Genomic DNA, 20992 nt, shown 5'->3' with positions numbered 1-20992 from the left:
CAAAAAATTGCTGGAAATAAAAATTATAAATGCTCATTACCTGCGGTTAGTTGGGTTAAGAGTAAAATATACAACACAAATATCTAGCATGACTAGAGCGAACACCATCCCAAAGTAAATATCACATGAATATTTTTGGCAGAAGTGCAGCGTGGAGTGTATAAATTTGCCATCTTGTTGTGAGCTGCTTATGACACTTCCAGACTCCTGCCCTCATTCGTCAGCAATGGCACCGAAGCTTGTCTGCGGACTGGTACTGGCCCTTACGGCAGGGCTTATCTGTGCTGAGACAGTGACTGATAAAGATACTGGTATGTATACTCATACATGAAATTAATATATTTAGGTATATGTTAGAAATTGATACAATCTATGGGTCCCGGCCTAACTGATGTGGTGTTATGAAACAGTAATACTCCATATTGTCTATTTACACCTACATGTGATAACCCAGTGTGAATATATTAAAAAATCATGGGGCCAAGTCACAAATGTACTTGTAGCTTTCTTTATGTGATCTCAATAGAGTTTGCGGTTATTAACAAATTCCCAGGTGCACTCATGAACATCTTTGCATGCCTAAAATATTTTGCCATTCCACACTCCGGTAGTATAATACTCAATATAAATAGTAAAAATAAGAATGGGTGACAATGTTTTCATCTGTAAATTATTTTGCCCTCATGGTCAATATACAAAAGTAACATAGTGTTTCATCCCTCTAAGCATTTTGTTTGCAGGGATATATAGTGTTTTTTGTTGTCCTAAAAGAACGAATGTATGACGTTACAACGAATTCCGTTGCAACGCATGCCTTTACCACGCATGCGTTACAACGGAATTCGTTTTCCACGCATAACCTTTACCTCGAATACTTGCGTGGTGACGTCATACGTCGTTAAGAGAAAGCGGAAGTTTATTTTCCGATTTCTCTTAAACAATGCTGATTTTCTGCATATCCCGACGTTACTTCAGGTGAGTTTTTTTTGGGGGGGGAGACCCCCCAAGCTCCCCTTTTTTTACTTTTTACCTTTACCACATATGCCTTTACTACAAACCTCGTAGTAAAGGTATGCGTGGTAAAGGCTTTCGTGGTAACCACGCATGCGTTGTACTGCATGCGTGGTTAAGGATTTCGTGAAAACTGCTTCGTTGTAGTGGCCGTTTCCCAAAAGAACTGAGCTGCAGCTTATAACGATAGTTCATTTTGTACTGACAATTTAGAAATTCAGATGCTAAAATCTAATGAATGAAAAGGGGGATGAAGAGAACCTATGCTTTTATTCAATGTGCCCTTGATACCGAGTTTAGGAATAGTGGTTATATGTACAACTCTGAATTTGGAGTTGCCCATATTACCATTTGGCTCAGTTGGCATTACACAAAATGTGTTCTTTCTTGCATTCTTGCTAACATTTAGAAAGCAAGAATGGAGAGAAAGTAAATTGCTGCTAAAACATGTTCTACTCTTTCTTATTCCCAGACTTCCCCTGATGAAAATGGTACCAGAATTGTATGGCTAAGAATGTCCCCTGTGACCTGATAGGCCCCAAAATGTAACATGGAGAAATGTAATGTTCACCATAAATGGTGACTCTTATTGATAATGTGGGCAGCTGTAGTATTTGGGCTTGTGCTCAACCACATCCGGCTGAGATCCACAAATAATCTAAAATCGAGCCTTTGTACACTTCTCCCGATAAAAACAGTACCCCAATAGTGAGGCAGGGCCAGCTACCAGTGACATGAACATACTACACCCGGGACCATGCAAAGAATATATTGACTTCACATGGGCACAATGAGATCCATGCAAGTCACATCATCCAGGGTTGTCTGGGTCTCTAGGTATAAGAAATGCCCAGGGTGTGTAGGGTTCCCTGGTTGCTGTCTGACCTAGAGCCTGAATCGAGTGGCCATTCAGCATGGAAATTGAGAGGAAATTGAGATTCATCCCCTATGTTAAAAGAATACAAATTTCCTTTTGGTTTTCATGGGGATAGGGATGTTCAGGGGTCCCAGTTGGGCAAAAAAGACTGTTAAGGCTTAGAGGTCGAGGTGGATACCTGATATTCAGTCGGATTTCTGATGCTCAGGGTGGCAGTTTGGGAGTACATGTCCCTTGAAGAACATAGAGAACTATTATGGGAAGAGGGCATTACCTGATCCCTGGACGGCCCCCACTGCCACTTGTTACATTTTGGAAATGTTTTCCTTGGTATGAGGTGGGCTTTTTGGCCCAGTTAGGTGACGATTAGGGTAAATGGCACCAATCTGCAATCAGATGGCCAGAAAGTTTGTTGGAGATGTTTTGGGACAGAGGCATGCCCAATGTCAGGGTGAGCTGCTCTCTCAGCCCTGTTTTTGTTTTTTAATCCCTGATTTCTAGTGGAGTTTCTGCCATCCTGCCTTTCTGTCATTCTACTTGCATGGGAAATCCAAACAATCGCCCCTGCAAGGAGTCAGAAAGATTGCTACTTTTTTGGAGTAGTACTGCCTGGAGTCCTCCCACACTACTTGCTCTCTAGTGCATGTATCCCTGCTTGAGGATCACTCAGGCAATTCTCAAGCAGGGATCTCCTAGTGATAGGTTCCACTGAATAGGGACATAGCCTCCTTTTTAGATCACTGCTTGGGAACAGAGATTTACACCCGAACACTGATAAAAGTAAAACCATTTGGTGACTTGTAATTTCAATCACGTTTATTCGCTATGACATCAGTGCAAAACGACATTGAGCTATAAGGGCAGTTCTTCTCTTGCATTCCAGTATTATTTTTTTAAGAGAAAATCTTTCTGGTGCACTCACCTGAAGGATTTTCTTAAACAGTACAGTGGACATACTATTCATACTCACCGCACTACAAAGGTCATGAGGCTGACCTGAAAGATTGTCCACTGCATCATAGGGTTAATTGTCTTTGTATATATTCATATTTAGATCATTTTGACAAGGATCACTGTACATGTGCTAAATGAAGTGGATAAAAACTTTAGTGGTTGAAAGGTCACATAACTCTCTGGAGCATGAGAAAATATTATCCATAACATAATATTAAGATATATTTGCCAATTACTGATGTAACTGCACTGTACAATAAAGCCGGCAATGGAGAATGGGCCTCAGGTTGGTTGGTGGACATGGGTCATCACTGGACTAATTCAGCAGATTTGAATGTGGAATGGAGCATAAATTAATTGTACATATTTCTCAACATAGACAAAATATGAGCATTTCTGATGTTAGACAAAAAGAGGAGTATTGCAAAACGAAATAGAGCAAATTAAAACACAATCACAATATATCAAATATGCCTGAATGTGAACTTGATACAAATAAGTACCAAGCAGGCAATTCAGGTAATGTTCACTTCAACTATTCTAAAAACCCTACACAATTTTCTGCCCAAGATAGAAGCCATTTTCACCTTTGGGCCAAGTCCCAAAGCATTCTTATAAAATACATTTATATGTAAATATCAATGTTTTGAGATTGTTAATAACAAGTTCATTGATGAGGATGACTTGTGTTTGTATAGCATTCACATGACGCTGTTTATTTGCTGCTATTTATTTGTGTCAGATGCAGATGGATGAGTGGATATCAACAGCAAGTTTGGATCCCAACGATGGGTTCCAACTTAGTGATGTATTGGATAAGGAAAGGAGACAATTAATGTAGGCCTGTGTCACAGATCCATAGCTTTGATAGGAATCTGCTCCCGTCGAATTGATTCTACATATGGAGCAAACGTCTCACTCTCAGTGGATTACCAAGAAAACCTTTGACATTTGTGCATTTCATTGAGTATTCAGGGCCTGATCTAGAGTTTGGCAGATTGGGTACTCCATCACAAATGCAACAAAGGATCCTTTCCACCAAACGTTTGGTCTGCCTGCCTCTTGTAGAGGCGGGAGGACCAAGAGTTTGAGGGAAGGAGGGTGAATGGCGTAAATATCCATCAAAACTGATGGCAATCAACCATAAAAACTTGTAGTACCTTGAAGGGAACCATAATGGTGGCGGTTCCTTTCAAGGTACAGAGATGACTGCTGGTCTGGTGGTCATCAAAATGTGGGTGTAATTTGTAGCTAAGAGAAAGTAGTGGCAGCGGTAATGTCCTCTGACACCCTTATGGATGGAGACTTTCTGCCAAAGCCAAAATCAGGCTCTCAGATGTGTCAAATATATGCATTCAGATTTTTTACCAGGCGGAAAAGCTGTATGCGTAAATTAGGTGTTAATGCTAATTTGACAATTTCACAATTCTTAATGTGTAAAATATTTTGTACTGTGGAGCAACACCATCCTGTATACCAGAAGTAAATTTGCATGCATTTCTATATGTATAAGAATAGATTGTACATATAATAACGACAAGTTTATTGTTTGATTAATAAAACTGATAATGATAATAAAATCGGGCTACACCACATTAAGATAGTAATAGATGCCGAAGAGAATAAGCCTGTTAGCGCCACTTGGGCTTTCTGACAGAGAAAGATGACAGTGACACAACAATCAGAAAGTTACTGTTTTCCTTGCTGGGAGTGGATGACGTTTCAAACTTTTACTTTAAAATTAAGACAAGTAAAAAAGCTCAGCTTTATGAGGTGAAGATGTTGGGAATCTTGGGCCACATTTATTAAGTAGTTGTGTTGTCCTTGCTTCATGAAGGAGACACAAAGCAGTGCAATTTCTTAACTTAGATTTACAAAACCAGGCAAGGGGCAATTTGCCCCACCTTGCGTTGTTATGTAAAGAAATGTAACACAACGTAACTGCTTGCTCTGCTTTGTACTACATTTTGAGCTGAGTGATTTTCCATAGGTGTTGTATGGATTTGATGCAATTCCAGAGTTACAAAAGTTTGTAAACCCAGGATTGTTACAAATCTGTTCACCTCCCAAATGCTGACATAACAAGGAAAATAATCATTGTGTTCTCCGTATTTGTTCTTCTTTCTACACTTCCATGCATAGAATGAAGAAAATGCCTCCTTGGTTTCTGTGCAGGAAGGTATCCCTTTGACTATGGTATAAGGGTGCCTGCAATGGCGCTAGACAATACACAGTGTACAAACAGCGGAAATTCTACAAATCTCTGCTCTCTCCCTCTCACACGATGCAGAGCAGCAAGGGACATATGTGCTATCCTTTCATGCAACACCGGGAAGGAAGTAAAGTTTCTGCAGTGCATTCCTGGAAACATAGAGAGCAGATATTGCACACTTCTGTTCCCTCCTAGTGCTGGTGCTCTGGATGCTGTGTACTGCCAGTGCAGGCACCCTTGCACCATGGTGCAATCCTTTCTGCATAACAGGCTAGTTTGTTTTTCCACAGGAATGGATACTTTTCGGCACAAAAACAATACTAGAGACAATTACCTCTGTCTATGCATGACGCAGAATGGATCATGCAAAGAAAGAGAAAGTAATAAGGAGAAACAAAGATATTTCTCTTAGGTAATCATCTCTATGGTAGGCACATGTTTTTGGTGTAATCCTAGGCTTACTACCTTTAGTAAATCTGGGACGACATCAAGTTCCATGGGTGGATACACAGGAACACCCATTTATCCCCTTGGAATGTCTACCCCTATGAAATGTAACACAACACAGTGCAAGCCACAGTGCAAGAGTTGCATTACATTTCTTCACAGTCATACCAGGTGGCAAAAATCCCTCCTCGCATAGCTTTGCAGATCTTACTGAGCCTTTGCATTATCCTTGTGTCATCTTGCGCGATGCAAGGACAACATAATTGCTTGTAAAATCTGGGTTAAAGATTCTTTGCTGCACCATGTTGTACTAAATTTACTCATAATCCCTTCAGTTGAAGCAGAGTTCGATTCACCAAACTCACTCAGTTTTTCATTATTTTGAGGTAAGTAAAATGGCTCTGCTACTGTATGGTACAGATGAGGTTGTTTGAGTGAGTTTAGTTTTCATTTAAATTTTATTGCATTCCTAAAGAGCTTTTGCCAAAGTTCTGTTTTAAATACTAATATGGACCTTTCTCCCCTTGTACCTCTAATTTAGTTGTTACTAATGTCTTTCTCCATGTACAACAGCAGGAACCACCCAGACAAATGTCATTCTAGGCAGAGCAATAAATGAAATACCCCATAATAAAGACGTGTTTAATTAGCAGATTGTGCTGAACCACGGAAAAACAGGTGTGCAGTGCAAGTACACAAGGGAGGCACCCTTTGTGACACATTGTCATTGGAAGATGTGAGCAAGCCCGTCCCTTGTTTACCAACCACATTCTTTATAAAAGAAAACTGACACGCGTTCTTTCTGTAATTCTCGCAAATTTTTCTGCATATGGGTTTTCACCTTAAAATCAGGAATTTGGGTAACTTTAGTTGTTTTTGGGGAAATAAGGTCAGGTACATCTATCCAGTTTCAAACTCTAAAGGAAAATGGTTTTAAACTTGACTCACTAGAAAAAGTGTATGACCAGATTATCGAATGTTGAACATAATCTTACAAAAATATAGCTATAATTTTGCTGGCTGTTGTTTTTTTTTGGGCATTCTGAAAGACAACTGACATAAGAGCATCCAATGTTATCATTAACAGCATCGCTGATGGGGAAATCTCAGTTTGCATTATACATTGTTGAAACAGAGGAAAAGGAGGGCATTCAGTGAGTAATGGGTAGCTTAATATTCATGATCTATGTAGGAAAGTGCCACTTTCTGACATAGTCACTCCTAATTTTTGCTTGGTATTTGATGCAATTTTGACTAAAGTGTACTGGATTCCTTCTAACCAGGTCCACAGTTCCAGAACTCTTTCCCTACAACAAGGTAACTGGGCAATTGTTCCCCAAGTGGCAAGACCTTTAGCACCTCTGCAAGTCCCCAGTAAATGGCAGCCCTGGTACCTAGGGCATGGGTACTGAAGAGGGTCCCTAAGGGTTACAGCATGTATTGTGCCACTCTTACAGAACCATTACCAAACTCACGCAGACTGCCATTGGAGGCTTTGTGAAATGGTACAAACAAGTGAGAGAACACAACATGGCACACACCTTGTGTGCTATGCCTACAGACACTGCTTGTAATATATGCAAGTCAACCCTATAGAAGGCCTTATAACTCTAAGGCAGGGTGCATTATATTACGTGTAAGGACATATCTGTACGAGCAGATACACCCAGGTGCCATCTAGTTCTATTAGTAGATAGAAGAAGTGAACAGGGAAGCCATCCTATGTATATGTACTGGGCACTGGTCATTATGAGTTCCCCAGCTAGATGATGATATTTCCGAAACCTGTGGTGTTTGGTATCAAACACCTTGTCTTAATGAATCCATACTCCTTTAGGAGTCGATTCATTAAAACATGTACCCAGAGGGCCCCTTAGAGGTGTTCCCTGAAAACCTACCAGCCTCTTAGTATAACTGGCTGACTGGTATCGTCCAGCCTGCCACCATAGAAAGGCTTCTGACCCCCTGGAGGTGAGAGCCCACACTCTCAGAGGTCAGAAACAATGCCTGCTCTGGTAGGAGGTGTGCAGACCTCCATAGCAAGATGGCTAGTGATTTAGCATATCACTGCCAGGAGCTTCAAAGCCCCTGCTGACTTTGATATGCAACCCTGGTTTCCTTAACACCTGGGAGAAGCCACCCCCTGCCCTGAGGCCCATTTGACACCAGGACAGGCTGGAAATTAGCTCTGCAAGGAGGTTTGGTGCACAACTAGCCCAGTCACACCTCTAAGGTAGACTGTCTGGTGTTCTCCATGACAGAAGGATTCCACCATCTTGGTTTGGGTAGAATTAGAGACTCTGGGACAGGGTTATGCCTTTTAAACCCAGGAAGTGGTAATATAGGGGGTGTAGTGACCCCAAGGGTAAGTAGATCATTGGCTACTAATCTTAACTCCACCTAATGCCTTTAAATTTAGTATTTATTTGGCCTCCTAATACCAGGATTTCAGAATCACCTGAAAAAGAAGAAGAAGGACAAATGAGAGCAGAAAAAGCGAGAACTGCGGACTACCGGTGGACTTTGAAACCAAACTCTGCCTGCCTGCTTCTGTCCTGATAGTTGCGACAACCTGACTTGTTCTGGTGAATCCTTTAAAAGCATTGGAGGTCTACTTGTACTTTGCCACACCATAAGCATATCCTTTTGAAGTGGTGGAACAGATTGCCTGGAACTTGCAGGCACCGATTGCAACATCCAGTTCAGTGTGAAGATCCATCTTTCCACCGAGTGTGAAGATGCCAGGACCCAGAGGAGCTGCCCTGCTCCAATACCCAGGGTACCGGACCCCTTGCAGCAACCAAAGCTTGTTTAAAGTCCAATCCAGTCTCCAACGTTGCAAAGACTGACTAGCCGACTAGGATTGTCAACTTCACAGAGGCCAGCACAGATTGTGCCCCAGCTGCCCTGTTTTTGTCCTCCCTTTGCAGGGCTGACCAAAAACAGTGAGTGCCTGTGACGCAGGGATCCCACTGACCAAAACCCTCTGCACCCAAGCTCCCTGGCCCATGTCCATGACAAATGACTGTGCGTCCCTTCTCCCAAAACTCTCATGAACTGAGTTCCCCATTAGAGCTCCCGGATTTGTCCTTAAGTCCCCCTCTGTGGCCTGTTTCTAGGTGTGCCATCTCCTTTGCCTATGGTTTAGCACACGGCTACCAACCCGTTCAGCATCTCTGCACCCATACACTCAATAGCAGGGAAACCCGAATTGCTAATGGTTCTTTGGACCTTACCCCCTTAGCACATTAAGCCCTTAAGGGAACCCCCGAAATATGATTGCAAGTACGTGTAAACAAATATATGTTTCTTTCTCCATTAGAAAAGCATTAGTGTGTAAAACATTAATTTGTGTGATATTTTTGCTTACCTGTAAAAACTGATATTTTGAACAGTACATGACCAATTATGGAGTTCTTGGTGTTAAAATATATATAAAATACCTGTAATTTTTCTGAATGGGTCTTGAGTTTCTTCTGGAGACCTGTAAACCAATAAGGGTTGTGTTGACTTTCTACATAGTGTACCTCTATTTTTGTACACTACATAAAAAGCATGCTTCCTACATTGGTGGATCAGCTGTGGGATACAAGACTTTGATATCACTTGGTTGATAGGTGATTTCCCAACGAAACCCACAATTAACTTTATTAAAAAACATTTTTGAAATGTATTACATTTTTTATTTTTCCAAATCATTCTAATCTGAACTGTTAGGGCATTATGTTAAATCCCCCAGTCCATTGTATTAGAGTTTTAAAATGGTATACTAGTAGTTAGGCCTTAAAAGTCAGTGTTAGAATATTTCTACATTTTCCAAAAAAGTCCTAATTACAGTAAACATGTCAACCTCAGTGGATAGAGTTGAGGAACTCAACCTGACACCTTACCTGCAACTTTGTCTGAAACATCCAAAAGACCTTTCCTCTGCAAGGCTTGTAAACTTACAACTGGATGTAGACCAACAAAAGCACAACTTCAGGGGTTGCTTTCTGAGTTTGATAGAGCCCAGGCAGTAAGAGAAGAACAAAGTGAAAACAGTGATGATGACCATGTCAGTGAAGATGAGACTGCTACAGTACTCATGTGGAAGACACCCCAGAGGAGGAGTATATTAGTAGAAACCTCTTACCTAAAACTATACCTGGAGGCAGGCCAGACTAAACGAGGCCCGAGAAGCATTAGAGGATCCAGACCAGGATGTGCAGAGACTAGCCAGAAGAGTAGTGTTGAAGACCAGAAGCCTGTCTATAGAGAAAGAAAGGGCTCAGATGGGTCTAGCACCCACGAATGGTGGCAGTAACAAGGTAAATAGAAATATGGAGGAAACATTTGATGTCAAAATCCTCAACAAGATTGTCACGAAACATGTCGAGAGTGATGATATCACAAAATGGTTTACAGCCTTTGAGAGGGTTTGAAAAATGAGAAAGCTAAACAATAAGTATTGGGGCTCTCTACCAAGAGAGGGCTTCTCAGGCAATTGCAGGGATAGCATCCTGACAATGAGGAAGATACTGAGTCCTATGACCTCCTGAAGGATACCCTGATTCAGGGCTTTGGACTGAGTGAAGCATACAGGATTAAGTTGTAGGAGACTCACAAAACCTTAAGTCAGTCCTGAGTTGATTTTGTTGACTTTTCAGTCAAAACACTAGGTGGTTGGTTAAAAGGGAGTACGGTGCAAGACTATGATGGGCTTCATACTTTGCTTATAAAGAGCATCTGTTAAGTAACAGTACTTCTGAAAAATTACATCAATACCTGGTGGAGCTAGGTTTGATCTCTCCCCAGGCGTTGGGGAAGAAGGCTATTGGGTCTAGGCTAGAGTGTCCAAAAAGTCTCACGGACAGGGTGACTAAAAGAAAGGGGTTGCCAATCACCCCTAAAAGAAAAAAATGTGGGACAGTCCAAAGAAAAATATAAACAGTTCTAAAGGCCCCCAAAAAACGTTTCAGGAGGGTGGGTTCAGAGACACTTTACAATCCAAGGGAACAAGGGTAAGGACTGGGATCCCAAAAAGGCTGGATGTTTCAATTGACCAATGGACACCGAACGGGAGACTCTTTCTTTCCCAAAACAATTTTCCACTAGTTCACCTCCAGATACCACTGGGGTGGCAAGTCAACTGATGGAATCCTTGGTGTGCCCTCACAAGGTTAGAGAGCCTACTGAAGCTACCTTAATCTTAGAGGGTGGGGTGTATGTAGCTCCCCTAGCTGTCTGGCCCAGTAGTCTGTGCAAATACAGACACCAGCCACACATCAATGGGGTTAGAGTAGAAGCACTGAGGGATACAGGTGCAAGTGCCATCATGGTGATTGAAACACTGATATCCCCAGAGCAGTATTTGGTTGGACAAACTTATCCAGTTACAAATGCAGATATCCATGATAAGGTTTAGCCCATGGCTAGGGTGTCCTTAGATTGCGGAGGGGTTACTGACCAAAAGAAGGTGGTTGTGTCATCTGCAATTTCTGTTGAAAGTTATGCTATGTTAAAACATGTATAGAGTGCAGTGTATGCCCGATGGTGTCTTGGTGCTAGCATAACACGGAGCGTATGTGAGGAAGGTGTCGATTACAGATTAAAAAGCAGAGTTTTAAGGAGCTTTCCAAATATCAGTAGAGAGGAGGCCGTTCTAATCTGTATTGGCAAGAGATTCCGCTCTTTGGTTGCTCCGGCAAGGAAGCTGATCCCGCCCCATTTGTGTTTTTATATCTGTAGGTGCTAGCTTTGTAGGTTGTCATTGATCTGGGATTTCAGTTGGGGATGTACCACGAAATGGCTTATCTCAGGAACGCTGGTCCTGAATCATCCAATGCCTTAAATGTAAGGCATAGTTCTTTAAATTTTATCCGGTTATTAACAGTCAGCCAGTTTAATTCTTTGATGGCTTGGGAGATTGAGTGATGTTTAGGAAAGCCAAGAAGTAGCGTAGTGGCCCGTACACCCAGCGTACATGGGGTACGGTGCGTACCCCCCATGATTGCAGGGGTACGCACCGTACCCCATGTACGCTGGGTGAACGGGGCGTACCCCTGCGATCATGGGGGGTGCACTATGTACCCGGGGGGGGGGCGTTCCGTACCTGTTTCGGCGCGAACTCTGCTTTTACGGCTGTTTTCAGCTCCCGCAAAAAAAGGGTTGTACGGTGCGTACCCGACACGCATCATACTTTCTGGGTCGTATAAACCAGCCGCGAGCCGTACAGATGTCGCGTACAGCGGGTTCCGACGGAGACTCGTACGGGGATTCGAGTCGTACGTTCTCTGTACGATTCGTACGGAGTCCGGCTCCTGGTACGAATCGGACTTTGACGTACGTACACGGGACACTGCAGGGTACGATTCGTACGGAAAAAACGCTCCGAACGGCTATTTGGAGCGGTTTTTCCCGAATCAGAATCGACCCCATTGTGTCTGAAGACTGATATATAAGCCATTACAGTAATCCAATTTGGAAAGGATTGACATAGATATCACTCTCTTCCTAGAGTTAATGGGGACAAAATTTAGGGTTTTCTTTAGATTCTGAGAGTATCATAAGAGGACAATAAGACTGCATTAACTTGCTTGCTAAGATTCAGATTGTCATCTAGAATCGCCCCAAGATTCTTGGCTTTGGCAGTAGGCAAGGGAAGCCGGCCGATGTCTGATGGCCAGCTGGCAGTGGGAGCATCCATGTACTAATTTCTCTCATACAGTTGTGAATTTGGAGGCTCTTGTAATTGGTATAATTTGCGGTGGATAAATCAATCCACTTATAATCCACGTATGAAGTGAGAGAAAAAACAAAAGATTGAATCAGAGGGGCAAATTCTGTTACATATAAATTAAAAAGTGTGGGGCTGAGTGAAGCTCCCTCCCTGCGGCACTCCACAAACAAAGGAGAATGTTTTAGAGCTGAAAGTATCTAATTCAACCGTGTTGTCCCTGTTATTTAAGTAAAATGTAAGAAACGACAAAGCCATACTTTTTATGCCTACGGCTTCCAGGCGAGAAATCAGGGTTGAGTGGTCCACAGTATTGAAAGCTGCCGACAGATTCAACAGGATCAAAGCAGCCATTCCTCCTTCCTCAAAAATGATCCTGAGTTCATCAGAGGCCTTAATTAGAGCAGTCTTGGTACTATGTTGCAATCTGAACCCAAATTCTGTAGGATCCAACAGATTATTCTCTTTAATTAATTAGTTCAATTCAATATTGCAAATTTTAACTGTTATTTTAGCTAGAAAAGAGAGTCTAGAAATAGGTTTGCAGTTGGAGGCATCTCCTGGGGCAAAACTGACTTTTTTTTAAAAGTAGAAGAATGAAAGCCCTATTCCAAGGAGTGGGAACGATTCCTCTGTTAAACATGGAATTGAAGATGCTTTCCAATAACATTGCTATTGGTTTTGGGATAGACTTAAGCACTGAAGGGGAGCAGGGATCATCTGGGGATCCAGATTTGGTGGTCTGGGTGAGACTGTCAATTTGGAATGACGAGACTAGGGTAAAGGTTTATATTGTTGTCACCCATACTATTTACCACTTGTGATTTGGAATTATTAGAATGGTTAAATAGATTACAAATTTGGTCAGCTCACTCAGGGCCTGTTGGGTGGAGGGTTTCCTCTATACTGAGACCAGAGATCCCAAGCATCGTGCCACTAGGAAAATGGTAGTGGCTCAGCAATACAGAATGTTCTTACTCTCATTAGCTCATAGAATCCCCCTAGCTGGGCATCTTGGCCAGGCTAAGACTTGGACTAGGCTAGTCACCCACCTCTACTAGCCAAACATGTCCCAGAAGGTGAAAGAGTTTTGCAACTCATGTGATACCTGACAAGCCAGTGGCAAGATAAGTAACCACCCAAAGGCCACCTTAATTCCACTTCAAGTGGTTGGGGTTCCCTTTGAAACTGTAGGGGTTGGCATAGTTAGCCCCCTTGACCTTCCAACAGCATCAGGAAACAGATTCATACTGGAAGTAGTGGCTCAAGCCAACTGGTATCCTGAAGCAATTCCACTTAGGACTGTCACTTCTTCTGCAGTTGCAAGGGACCCCATCAGTCTTTACTAGAGTGGGCGTTCCTAAGGAGGTGTTGTCAGGCAGCGGTAGTTAGTTCATGTCTGGCTACCGGAAAGCATGTGGGCTGAGTGTGGGGTGACATTCAAGTCTACCACCATATTGCACCCATAAGCCTATGTTGAGAAATGCAACAAGACTATGAAAGGTTTGATCATGACTCCATCAAAAAAAGAAGTAGGTGGGAAGTCCTTTACAGAGACGTTCCGCAGAAGGGAGTGGGATTTAGTCCCTTTGTACTTCTGTTTGGTCATTCTGTGAGGGGACCACTATGCCTAGTGAAGGAAGGCTGGGAGAGACCTCTCAAAGAGCCCACGCTAGATACTGTGGACTATGTGCTTGGCCTGCACATAAGGATGGCTGAGTACATGGATAAAGAAACCAAAAACCAAGAGGCCAGCCTGGAGGTCGAGAAGCTCTGGTATGACCTAAAGGCTATACTGGTGGAGTTACAACCAGGGCAGAAGGCATGGGCTTTGGAGATTGTGGCACCTAGGGCTCTCCAGAACAAATCAAACAGTCCCTAAACTATCCTTGAGAAGAAAGGTGAGGTCAACTACCAGGTTAACCTAGGCACTTGCAGGAGCCCTTGCAGGGTCATCCATGTAAACCACCTGAAACCTTTATATGACAGCACTGATGTGGCCATGCTGGTGGCCACTGCTGAAGATCAGGAAGAAGAGAGTGAACCACTCTCTGACCTCCTCTCCCACAGTCCTAAAAGGCTCAGTTAAAGGAGTTTTCTTCTCAGACACCCTCTCTGCCAAGCAGTACGGTGACTACAGACACCTTCTGAGGCAATATGCTGGGTTCGTTTCACTAATCTTTGATCATACTACCTGGTGAATCCATGATGTGAACATTGGAGACAGCACATCTGTCAAAAACAAAATATACAGACAGTCTGACCAAGTTTAGGAGAGCTCAGAGTTGAAGTCAGCAAGAGGCTGGGGTTAAGGGTGATTGAACCCCCTCAAAGTCCCTGGAATAGTCCAGTGACTTAGTCCCCCAGCCACATTTCAAGGGTGGTAAAATAGAACTGAGATTTTGTGTGGACAACAGAGGTCTCAATGATGTCACCAAGAAAGATGCACACCCTATCCCACAAGCTGATGAATGAATTGACAAGTTGAAGGCAGCCAAACTTCTCAGTACTTTTGATTTAATATCATGGCATTGGCAGATTGGTGCGACTGCTCTGTAGAGACCTAGACAAAACTAGGTCTGCTGGGAGCTCACCCTGTAAGTCCCAAGGGTTTCGGGTAATTTTATCAACAATATAACAAATTTAATCCCCCTTTTTTTCGTTAGATTAAATGAGATAAACAAATGGTTTGATCAAACATATTTAGTATTGCATCAAATCAATAGTTCTGATGTGATCATTACAAATTTAGTGAACATTATAAGATAATGCACTTGTCAAATGGTACATAAACATTAGCATCATGTTTAACCACGGTTCATTGTGCTAGTGTGAAAAGAAAAACAAAATAAGATATCCCTATGCATTTCGGGTCTGATAGAACCCTTCTTCTGGGGAATACAAAGTACAATGATTTCAATTTTGTGATCTTGGTTTCTCTGGTAGTTTTCACGTCAGTTCCGTTTTGGGCACTACAAAGCAAATTGCTTAGCATTATTTCGAAATATGTGTACATAGTATCTACATAGGTTTAACACTACTCTCAGAGAATATGAGGATTGAAGAAAGAAAGTTGCTACAAAAATGTATATAGGAAATGAAGAGCTGTTACTGTGGTAAAAGAAGGTAAAACACGAGTGCACCACCTAAAAATATTAGTGAGATCACCCAGGACAAGAGTAGTCTAAGTATCAGGCCGGTCCTATATACTGTGTGCTCTTGTCGTGTTCGTAAATAAAAACATCATGTTTGTTAGTCAATGAGCGGTGAAAACCGAGTCCGTGGAGACCCATTCCACAAGAGTGTCGCTGGGTATATTCATGAAGTTACCCGCTGTGACTTACCCTGTCCGTAGAACTATTGAGCTCAACCGTGTATTGGCAACGATGGTACCCCCATCTGAAAATGACGACAAAACCCTGAGTTTATGACTTAACATGGTAATTAACTTAGTAGAGATGCTAAACCGACATCGACTTGCGCTTACCTAATGCGTTTTCGCTCTCCCCGCTTATCAAGGTCACCTTCCCCGTGCCTGCTCTCAAATTTTCAAAAGGTCCCGAACTCTAAAAAAAACAATGGAGAAATCTCAGTTCTCCAAGATAACATATCGTTAAAGTGTAATGTTACGCCGCTGTTCCATAATCGCCTACCTTACATGCTCGGCGTACGTTGAACTCTAGCCTTCCAATTACTTCCGGTCACAACATCTGGTTCATGGCGACTACGCTCTTTATGCGGAAACGGGAGTTGAATATCCAAAACTTTATTCATAACTAACCACACTGCTATATAGCCAGTCGAGATATCCATATTCCTATGTTACTGAATAACCCTGTTTCAGCGACATTATCTATTTACACTCTATTAATCTATCAGGATGTTTACCTTTTTAACCGGTATTGAAAATTAGTGTAAGGATGAAAGTAAAATGTAAAAAATAGTGTGAGCCAGAGGGTATTTGCAAGAGAAATTAAAAAAGAAACAGAGATAGTGTTAATCCTGTACAATGGGTTCAAGTAAACATTAAACATGTATTAAAGCAATGTTTTTCATATGCATAAATATCTGTTTACCAATGAAAAGACCGATATTTTTCACCGTTAGTTCATCATGTAAACTCACCTATAGAAGAATTGCAAGTAGGAGAACATCCTTGGTCATGTGATTGTCACAAGCATACCATTGTGAACATATGAAAATAAACATTCAACATATACTGACATGATAAAATTTCAGTTCATAGAAAAATTCAGCTCATAGAAAAATTCTACATTATCCACATTTCCCAAGGTTGATTGGGTTTCTATAGAAAACATAACATTTCATACTGGTCGTTGAGCCCACCCGGAATAAGGGTGCCGAGTTTTTTGATCCAGAATGTCTCCCTGCGTGACAATGCGTTGTTATGGTCTTTGCCTGTATGTTTTTCTACCCGTTCTAACACTGTGAATCTTAGTTGCGGTATGGTATGTGTTTCCTTTGTCCAATGTGTCGCTAAACTGGATGTGGAAGATTTGTTGCGTATGGTGCTCTTGTGTTCGATTATGCAAGTTTTTATTTTTCTTGATGTCCTACCCACATATACTAATCCACAGGGGCAACGGATGGCATAAATTACCCCTGTGGAATTGCAATCAGCACTATGTTTAAGGTTAATTTCTTTGCCAGTGGGTGGGTGCGCAAAAGTTTTGCTCACTATTACATTATTGCATTGTCCACAATTATGACATTTTCTCATCCCACTGGGATTGATTGGGTCAGTTGTCCGTGGATTCTTAAGTATTTCCCTGATGTTTTTCGCTCGAGTGTGTGCAACAATGGGAAAGTTCTTAAATAGGTCTGAAAAGTCTGGTTCATTAGCTGTAATTTCCCAGCGTTTCCGTAGGATTTGTTTGATTCTCTGTGATTGTGTAGAGTGCTTCATGATGAACACTATACGTTCACTATTGGATTTTTGTGTTTTTTTGCAACAGACGTGATCTGTCCAGCATTGCCACCTTTTTCATAGAGTCTTCCAATACGGTGACCGGATAACCCCTTTCCATATATCTCTCAGCCTGCGCTTTGATTAGAGTATCACATTCTATTGGGTCAGAAGATATCCTTTTAATTCTGATGAATTGTGAGGTGGGTAAATGATTCTTCAGATTTCTAGGATGTGCACTCGTGTAATGTAAGGCGTTGTTAACGTCTGTTGGTTTGCGGAAAACAGTAGTGGAAATCCCTCCGTGTGTTTTACAAATTTCTATGTCCAAAAATTGTATTTTGTGATCTTGAATGTTGGAAGTGAACTGAATCTTAGGGTTACGTTCATTTAGTTCTTTAATCCTTTCTTCCAAGTCTGATTTACTACCCCGCCAAATGATCAAGATGTCATCTATAAATCTCAAGAATAACAACATGTTGTCTGTCCACTTGGAATCTGTTAAGATAAATTGGTGCTCAAAGTAAGGTGTTAGCGTACGCTGGGGCCCCCGAAAAGCCCATGGATGTGCCTGTTCTCTGGAGAGAAAACTGTGATTTCCATGTAAAATAACTGTCATACAATGAAAAATGTAAGAGTTCGAGAAGGAAAATACATAATTGTTGGTCCAGCTCAGATTGTAAAAGTCTCCATTCCATGGCTTCTAATCCTTCTATATGCGCTATGGACGTGTATAGTGCTACCACGTCAATGGTGCACAATAGTGTTGTCTCATCAATTTGATCGTTTACATCTGCAATCTTAAAAAGACAATCAGTAGTGTCTTTTAAATAAGTGTGCCAAGATTGTACTAGTGGTTGCATATAGTAGTCAATGAAACGTCCTATCGGTTCATGGATAGAACCACATCCTGCCACGATGGGTCTAAACGGTGGGTTGTTGACATTCTTATGAATTTTAGGTAGCATGTATATGTGTGGGACTTGTGGTGTTGTCATTCTCAGGTATTTACCAGTGTTAGCATTGATAATTCCAACGTTTTCAGCCCTAGTAATGATTTCCTCAAGGTGTTTACTGAATTCATGCGTGGGGTCTTGATCCAATTTGATATATGTTTCACTATCCAAAACGTGTTTGTTCACTTTGAGATCATAGAATGATGTATCCATCATTACTAATGCTCCGCCTTTGTCGGCAGGTTGGAATGTGATAGACGTATCTTGTTTTAAATCGTTCAGGATTCTCTTTTCTTTCTTTGATAAGTTCTGTTTCTTAGGTGTCTGACATTTAATTGTTTCAAGGTCCTTTCTCACGAGAGTTTCAAAATTGTCCAATATTTTATGTGAAATAGGGGACATGAATTTACTTTTAGGTTTGAATTTATCCGGTGGTCGTATAGTTCCATTGGTGGTGATGGTGGAAAAGAACCACTTCAGTCGTAATTTTCGTAGGAATTTGAAAAGGGCAATTTCAGTTTCTAATCCATTAGAAACGTATGTAGGAACAAACGAGGTACCCTTATTTAATACATTTGCTTCCTCAGATGTTAAGTTCCTTTTTGATATGTTGACTACTAGTTTACTTTTTTCATGATCCGTTGTGGTCGCCCACTTTCTGGAACTTTTTTTATGACCTTGTCCCCTAGTGATCCGTTTGTTCTTGATTCCGTGGCTTGATCTGGTGGATGTATTGACGAATGGCCTTCTGCCAAAAAAGACGGTTTTCCACTTCTTGAGGTCCCAGAGACTTGTGTTTCACTTGGGTCCTGTGTTACTGGAACTGGTGCCGGTGCCCGTTGTAGAGAGATGTCTTCGTCTGGAACTATGCTTTCTTCTGAAGAAGTGTTCTTGGGAGTTTTGGTAAAAAATCTCTTCTGTGCATAGGCTTCCGCCCATGTGTAGACCTCGTCTAACTTATAATCAATCGTATCTCTACGAAATTTTCTGATCTTGCGGTCATGTACTTCTTTCGCATGGGCATCCAGTCTTATGTTAATATCCTCCAGTATCTTTGTCCAATTTTCTTCTGGCATGTTACTCGATAATTCATGTTGGAGCTTATAAATGTCCTCCTTCAGATCATTTAATATCTGGGACAGTTCCTCAATTATCAGAAGTATATGGTCCAAAGAACACTTATTTAAAATGGCGTGCCATTTTGTCATAAATGCCTTATTAAATTTGAACAGCATTGGTTTTAATGCTATTCGTAGCCCCCTAGGTATTCTTTTAACTTTATGGTATTCTATTAATGTGGTCGCATGAAGGTGTTGGTTGACTTCTCTGTGCATGGTGTATTCCAATTGCTTCAACATTTGCGTCGTTGTGCCCTTAGACGTACTGAATGTACGTACTTGTTCAATTAGAGAATAGATGGATGCTGCCTCATCTGTGCCATATACCTTGGTTTCAGCCTGGTTGATTGTTAAGTCTGCTATTTCTTTAAAAGATGCCATAATTATCTGTTATGTGGGTGCTGGTCTAGTGTATGGGCTGAACCAAAACTGCTATGTAAATGAAACGAAAAAATAGGGGGAGTAAATTTGTTATATTTTTCATAAAATTACCTGAAACCCTTGGGACTTCCAGGGTGAGCTCCCAGCAGACCTAGTTTTGTCTAGGTCTCTACAGAGCAGTTAGCAAACCAGGTTGTGGGCACAACCAATACCTGGGAAGCTCCCGATAAAGAGTTAAACTATCTTACAAAGATAAAAGATCACTAAGAGTAAAGGTGTGCAGGCTAGACATTTACATAGCAGATTGGTGCGACCCCAGGAACAAAAGAGAAACCAGCATTCTCGATCCCAGATGTCCATTAGTGGTTTACTGTAAGGCTCTTTGGATTAAAGAATACCCCTGCCACCTTTCAAAGGTTGGTGAACAAATCATTTCGGGATTGGAGTTTATGATATTATTATCTATAGGTCCACTTGGCAGGATCACGAAATCCACCTTGGAAAGGTCCTTGTGACTCTGCAGAGTGCAGGTTTCAATATCAAGACAAGCAAGGGCCAGATAGGGCAGCTATCTGTTTTATACTCGGGACACATTGTAGGTGGAGCCCAAGTACATCCCTTAAAGCCCAAGATCTAGACATTTGTGGACTGGGTAGCTCCAACATCCCAGACTCAAGTCACAGCATTCCGTGACTTGACTGGGTACAAGAGGTGTGTAAAGGAGTATGGTACCAGTGTAGCACCCCTCACAGAGGTGACCTCCAAGAAGCAACCAAATGTGTTAAACTAGCCAGTGAGGCCAGTGAGGCCAGATCGTCACTTGACTTGAAACAAGCATCCTAGGACCGGTTTCAGGGTATCTCCTCTCATAAGCCAGGCTAGCTTGACTCTGGTGGCATGGAGAGCACGGGACCAAACCTGGGCATACCTGTCCCACTGGGGAGACAAATGAAAAAATAACAATTTATGGACAGAATGCTGAACAATGTCATCCACTCACCCCAGTACAGAGAGTTGGGACTGAATCCATACCTTTTTTGCTCCCCATGCCATTCCAGTTTAGACCCAGCCATATGCAAGCCAGTCTTGACCCTGTTCCCCATGAGAACAGTCCAGCCCGAACTGCCAGGCAGGTCCTCACTGGACTGGAAAAAAGCATTCTAGGACCAGTTTCGGAGTATCACCCCTCATCAGCCAGGCTAGCTTGACTCCAGGGGTTTGGCAGATCAGGCCGGACTATTCCCATAAGAAACTGGGTCAAGACTGATTTACATATGGCTGGGTCCACACTGGGGTGGGATGGTGAGCAAAGGAATGATGGATTAAACTCAGATCTTTGCACTGTTCAGTATTCCGTCCATCATTTGTTCCTTTTGCATTTGTCGCCCTAAGTC

General features: G+C 42.0%; 1 protein-coding gene across 8 annotated transcripts in view; it reads left to right on the top strand.

Annotated features, from left to right (window-relative positions):
• Positions 1-205: 205 nt before the first annotated feature.
• LOC144772452 (uncharacterized) overlaps positions 206-20992 on the top strand; it is a 275339-nt gene continuing 254552 nt past the window's right edge. For 7 of the 8 annotated variants that reach the window (XM_078656784.1, XM_078656785.1, XM_078656786.1 and 4 more), the window contains exon 1: positions 206-311. In XM_078656784.1, the coding sequence (XP_078512910.1) occupies positions 227-311 (85 nt within the window). In that variant the 5' untranslated portion in view covers positions 206-226. The remainder of the gene's footprint in view (positions 312-20992) is intronic. The other variant, XM_078656790.1, reaches the window with a different exon arrangement.

This window comes from Lissotriton helveticus, chromosome 8 (assembly GCF_964261635.1).
Source record: "Lissotriton helveticus chromosome 8, aLisHel1.1, whole genome shotgun sequence".
Taxonomy (NCBI): domain Eukaryota; kingdom Metazoa; phylum Chordata; class Amphibia; order Caudata; family Salamandridae; genus Lissotriton; species Lissotriton helveticus.
Note: the sequence above shows the minus strand (reverse complement) of the source record. Positions and strands in the feature narration are given on the sequence as shown.